Source organism: Chiloscyllium plagiosum, chromosome 25 (genome assembly GCF_004010195.1).
Source record: "Chiloscyllium plagiosum isolate BGI_BamShark_2017 chromosome 25, ASM401019v2, whole genome shotgun sequence".
NCBI lineage: Eukaryota > Metazoa > Chordata > Chondrichthyes > Orectolobiformes > Hemiscylliidae > Chiloscyllium > Chiloscyllium plagiosum.
The window spans coordinates 49,203,233-49,209,524 of NC_057734.1; the positions used below are offsets into that span (position 1 = coordinate 49,203,233).

The window sequence follows — 6,292 nt, forward strand, 5'->3', positions numbered from 1 at the left end:
TTCTCTTATAATCTGCCTTGAGTTAAACCCTCCTGCACACATACTAATCTGTTTTCCTTTCTATTTACCATCATACTTCCTTCTCGCCCATTTATTAGTTTATTAGTGACACCCTGTTTATCCTTTTCGCTGGAACATTGGTTCCAGATTGGTTTAGGTGGAGACTGTCCCATCGGTACAGATCTCCCAGTTCCCTAACTGATGCCAACACCCCATGAAATGGAACCCCTCTTTCCTGCCATCCTAGGAGTCAGTTTGCTGCACACTCTCTCTCTAGTCAGAATGTCCTTTCTCACGTAAGGAGACCAAAACTACACACAATACTCCAGGTTGGTCTCACCCAAGGCCTCGTTCAATTGCAGCATAACTTCCACGCTCCCAGACTTGAATTCTCTCACTATGAAGGCCAACGTATCATTTGCTTTCCTCACCGCCTGACGCACCTGAAATGCTTACTTTCAGTGACTGGTGTATAAGGTCAGCCTGGTCTCAATGCACCTCCCCCTTTTCCAATCTGTCTTCCTGCTATGAAATACGTTATTAATTTAGATACACCACTAGCATCAAGATAATATTCTGAATCAATGTAAGGATTGCAAAGATGGAGATGGAACATTCATTTAAATATAAGTTATGTTTATTGTTGCATGTATTACAGCAGAGTAAGTTACAGGTTAAAAACAAAATGAGTACTGTTTCCAATGTGCGTAATTTCAAAGCTCTGTAAAACAGAAAATAAATTTCACTCCATTTCAATGCTCCAACAGCTTCATGATTTGAAGAATTCTATAATTTTTTTTCCCAATTATATTCATGACATCACCAGCTGATTAACCTTTGATGATATCAGAACTACACACAATTAAGAAGCTTTTTCCAAGCAAATAGCATGCATTATCAAAACACATACAGACCTCCCAACTCTTCCCAGATCCTTACAACCTTTTCTTACTTAAACTGTTCTTTACTTGAATCTCTAGATTAGATTTTTACCAAAAATACCCTCCTGTTTATCTGGTCAGATATTTCTTGATGTAAAGTCAATCCATCTGCTGATGATGCAACAGTCAGATCACAGGTTTGGCTTGGTCTCAGGAAGATGATTCACAAATTTGTGCCTCCTCTCCCCTCCTGCCCCCCCCAATAAAAGATATGAAAGAGTTGACATGTCTGCAGGGAAATAGGTAAAGCAATCTTTTGTAGGAGAGTACAACTTGGAGAAGTAAACCATGCATGAATTGTGTGCTGTGAACCCATTAAACAGGTCAATAAATTGACTTCTAGTATAATAATCACTTCATCCCCAGCCTACCTCAGCTACTTACATTTATATAGCACCTTCAATGTGGACACATATCCCAAGGCACTTTGCAGGAGCAAGGAAAGTGAATGCTGAGCTGAAGGAGTAGTTACTGTATTACAAAGATGGGAGTTATTCTAGATCTTCCAATTGTTGACCTAGGGTGAGTTAGAGAGCGGTTTTGTTTTTTACAACCAGGGCAGGGGGAACTAGACCTTGTCCACACTGGCGAGTACAAGTCAGCAAACTCATCATTGAGATTTGGCTGTGAAAATTGCAAGGTAATGTCACAGAGCACCTTGGGGGTTAGAAACAGTGTGGAGAAAATAAAATCAATTCAATAAAGGCTTGACCTCAGAGTGCTCTGAAACACTTCACAACCAAAGAAGTGCTGATGAAGTGCAAACAGTTGCCACACTATCGGGACTCTGTTCTGTTCTATTGTTGTAATGTTGGAAGTCTAGCAGCTAAAACAGCAATGTGATAACAGTCAGATCATCAGATATTGGTTGAAGGAGCAAATATTGACCTGGATACCAGGCACATTTTAGCTCCTCTCCAAAACAGAACCATGCGATTGTTTTACTCCATGTTTACAGTGGACAATTAACAGCTGACCTGATGACAGACTGAACCTTGGGTTTAAGCTCTGTCAATGCAGCACTCCCTGTATTCAGCATAAAGCACTGTGAGCAGGACCTGGGTCCACCAGCCTCTGAATCTGGGCAAGACTGATAGCTTGGGTCTTTTTGGAGTGTGCTGTGTAGGGGAATGAGAAAGCAGATTCCTGGGGAGCAAAATGGAATGAATGTAATCAAAGTGAGAGTTCAGGGAGATGATTCAAATGAAAAGAGAAAATACTGGAGAAACACAGTAGGTCTAGCAGCATCTGCGGAGAGTGAAACAAGAGTTAATGTTGAGTCCAATATCACTCCTTCAGATATTAACTGTTTCACTCCCCACAGATGCTGCCAGCCAGATTGTTTCTCCAGTATTTTCTCTTATTACTTCAGATTTCCAGCATCTACAGTAATTTGCTTTAATTTGAGAAGATTCCAACCTTCTGTTCACAAGGCTGAACTAATCAAAGCAGTATTATTAAATGGGCATGAAAGGTGCATGAGACAGAGAGAAATGGAGATTGATGAATTTGTTGTCTAGCTTACACCTGGACCTCCTAATATTGAAGAAAGCAAACTGATTAAATAAAGTTCCCCAATGACATATGATATGGTACAAACTCATGCAAATCATATACTGCCAGGTATGCTATACTGAGATAGCAATTCTAAGTTTGGACCTTTACATTTGACCTTAGATTAGGAAGGGTAGTGGTCGTGTCAGGATCCTGTTGTAGTCTGATGACATTCAGGTTTAGAGGCAATGGCCTCCCCAAGATCCTACAGCTTGTCAACATACACTTGTCTGCTCAAGAACAGCCACTTGGACAAGGGAACATGAGGGAAGGTGGAGAGAAACTGTCTGTTCCTGTGACACCTTCGCAATCCCCTGGCCCCTCTGCAATGCCCCAGCACAAAGCAGAACCTTCAGTAGCAAGTCTGAGAAAACAGGGAAAAGAAACAAAACGGACAAGGCAGTTATCCACAGGATGTGCCACATTGAGAACAGAACGTTCACCAGTCCAGCCTATTTAACCAAATCTTCAGTCTTCACTGGAACTGAACTCCTCAAAGTCAGACAGGCCAACTACTTCGGGAAGCATGTAGGCACGGCGGCAAGCACGCTCAGAACGTTTTCGGGGAGTCTGACCCCCCCAGTCCTCCACCACCTGTCTTGGGAGGGTCAGGACACAGCAGGACATCCCAGAATTGGCACACTCAATATCTGGAGCTTGCTCCCAGCATTGTTCTGTCACGTTGTATATGTGGACGTAGTCAGTGCGTGTGTAACGGTCGTGTGACCTCCCGCCCAGGATGTAGATTCTGTCATCCAAGACAGCAATGCCTGGTTCCCCATGACCAAAGGGCATTTCGGAAACTGTTGACCACTGGTCTCGCTCAGGGCTGTAACAGGAAACCTTTACAAACACAACAGGAAGAAAAGCATTGAAAGGGTGGTAACAGTGTGAATAAGCAGGGCACAAACTAATAGGGTAACACTTTTATCAACCACTGCACAAGATACAAATGCAATTTCAAAGCAGCAATGATGCCTGGTTTCCGAAAATGGCTGGTGGTTTCAGGCAGGCCAACTGCCACAACAAAACCCAAGGCGAGTCCTGTCACAATTCACCAACAAGAACTTGAATTGATGTGGTGCCTTTAATATAGTCAAATGCCAAAAGGCACTTCACAGGCATGTTAGCAAATAAAATTTGTGGAGTATTAGGAGAAGTAGTAAAAAGGTAGGTTTTGAGGTAAGCAAGGATGTAGAGTAATGGACAAGTGTAGTGAGGGAATTTGTGTTCAAGTCCCTGTGCAGTTAAAAATGGACCTGCCAACAGGTGCAGCAGTTAAAATGAAGAAGGTCCAAGAGGGGCCTTTCGTCATCTGTGCCTTCCAGCGGAGTGCTGAGGCGTCACCATTTTGAACCTCTCTCTGCTAATGGTGTCAGATTCACATGGTGAATGCCAGTCCTTCTCATCTATAGCATCAAGCTGATTAGGTGATGAGGAGGTTGAAACCCAAAAGCAGCAGCTCACTCAAAGCTTACCTGCATGACATCCTGCCTATATCCATTGGCATTGTTGCTGCCACCGAGGAGGTACAGCTGGCCTTGGACTGCAGCCATTCCATGCCAAGCCCGTTCCACAGGGGCACTGGCCTTCATTTCCCACTGGTTTGCCTCTGGATCGTAGCAGTGCAGCTCCTTCAAGTAACTTCTTCCACTTCTTCCACAGGCTATGTATATCTTGCCTGCATGCACTGCTCCTGCATGTGCATACACCTAATCAAGTCCCAGAGGAATATCAAATCATTATGCAAAATTTCAACAGTTTAGCACAAGAGCACTCAGAATACCAATCTCACAAGAAAAAGGAACAATGCATCGCTAAGCAGTACTTGCTGCAGCATCCCATCCTGTCCTGGTTTTTCTCTCCTCTGAGCCAACGTAACTCCTTCAAGGACTCACACCCCATTGCCAGTTCTCTGACTAAATTCCCGGGTAACAAGTTGCCAACTGATTTGTTGTCCTCCAAAGTGTTAACCTTTGCGATATATTGCAAGGTGATACCCTCCTTTGCAAAGTTAATAAAGGCAATTCCCTGAACTAAACAAAGGCATTTTTTTAAAAAGTGCTAAAATAATTTGACTCCGGTAAGTCACATATTGCACTAACCACTTCCATTTTTGAGTATTTATAGTATTTGTAAATAAATTCATTAGTTTTATCCTGAACAACAGGTGAGGGGAATCAGAGTGTTTAACATCTAAAGGGCCATTAGATTGCCATGAGCTGACTATTCGCAATGAACCAGCTCCCATGTTTAAATGTGTATAGCACTGCAAATGTTTGACCGTTGAACATAATATGATCAAATAAGACTGCTGAACGTCAGAATCAAACCAGACACCTTACGTTCTCGTGACATGCCTAGCTCTGAGCCAGAACTCTCACCTGCTCCAGAAATGTGTCATTACACATCACAACTAATTGATTCAAATAACTAAAATGATTCATCTATCTTGTGTTGGACCAAAGGCTCTGTTTCCATGCTATATATCTCTATAGCCCACCTGATTAACTGCCACGGCTCTGTGTATCATTCTGGAACTTCAGGCAGGATCAAGCTCTTTCATAACCCACAAAAACTCTTATCAGAGATTTCAGAAAAAACTATGAAATCTTGGACTTTTTTGTTTGAATTTGAAAGTTTATGAATTTTGTTTAGTTGGGATATTACGGCACAGCTTCTTACTGGAGGCCAGTCAGATCGAGAACTTTCAATCCATAGTACATAACCCTAATAACTGTTTGCTATACACCTCCTCCTGGCCTGCTCCTGCACATATCCTCCCATCGGTGCTTGTGATGCCCGCACTGCTGGGTGAACAGAAGTACAACAGTCTGTCCCACTTTACAAAGAATGGAGCGTGAATGGTGGACAGAAAGATAATGGTGATTTCACCTTGAACTGACCAGCTGTGAAGCTGCAAAAACTTGTCAGAGTGCAATGACACGTACCTCTTTTTCCAGTGGTGCCACATATTCCCAACTATTTAAGCGGGGGTCATAACGTTCCACCACGTTTAACTCCTGGTGATAGTCTCGGCCTCCTATGGCGTACAGGTACTCGCCTACCACACACACACAGTGGTCAGCATGTGGCTGCTGCAGTGACTGGATCCGAGTCCACCTACTGTGCCGTGGGTCATACCTTCAAACAAGAGATTAAGTAATCAAATTCTCATTGCACTAACCACAGTGGGCAACTCCTCACACTCCACTTCAACAACAGGAAAGCCACAAAGTAGCAGCCGTCAACACCACCCACACTCCTTCAAAATAACTTGATTAATGCAGAAATCAACATCTTACATAGAAATACTTGGAAAAGACACGTGCAGAACTACATCAAGGGAGAAATACATTTTTGAATTTGGTGATGATGCTAATAAAACAAAAAAGGACTCAGCTCCCAACCTGAAACCTCAACTAATGCTGGAGTATTAATATACTATACCATTATATAATACCAGGAAAATCCAATCCCCTGCTTCCTTCTCTGGTAAGCACTGCACAGTCTGGACAGGCACACAGAACAATTAATGTTTCCCATTGATTCAAGGGAAGGAATATAACAACATTAGATCAAATGAGCCACTTATTTGAGCCACAATACAGCATGAGAGGGGTAACTGTACATAGACCCTGCTCCCCGTGATACAGGAGAGAGGGAGCGGGGTCACTTGACACAGACCCTGCTCCCCGTCATACAGGAGAGAGGGGAGCGGGGAAACTGTACACAGACCCTGCTCCCCGTGATACAGGAGAGAGGGGAGCGGGGTCACTGTACACAGACCTGCTCCC

The 6,292-nt window shown here is 43.3% G+C and overlaps 1 protein-coding gene across 3 annotated transcripts in view; it reads right to left on the reverse strand.

The window, feature by feature from the left end:
• Nucleotides 1-619: 619 nt before the first annotated feature.
• klhl22 (kelch-like family member 22) overlaps nucleotides 620-6,292 on the reverse strand; it is a 50,918-nt gene continuing 45,245 nt past the window's right edge. For all 3 annotated transcript variants that reach the window (XM_043716152.1, XM_043716150.1, XM_043716151.1), the window contains 3 exons: nucleotides 5,447-5,639; nucleotides 3,974-4,207; nucleotides 620-3,338 (listed from right to left, as the gene is read on the reverse strand). In XM_043716152.1, the coding sequence (XP_043572087.1) occupies nucleotides 2,964-3,338; nucleotides 3,974-4,207; nucleotides 5,447-5,639 (802 nt within the window). In that variant the 3' untranslated portion in view covers nucleotides 620-2,963. The remainder of the gene's footprint in view (nucleotides 3,339-3,973; nucleotides 4,208-5,446; nucleotides 5,640-6,292) is intronic.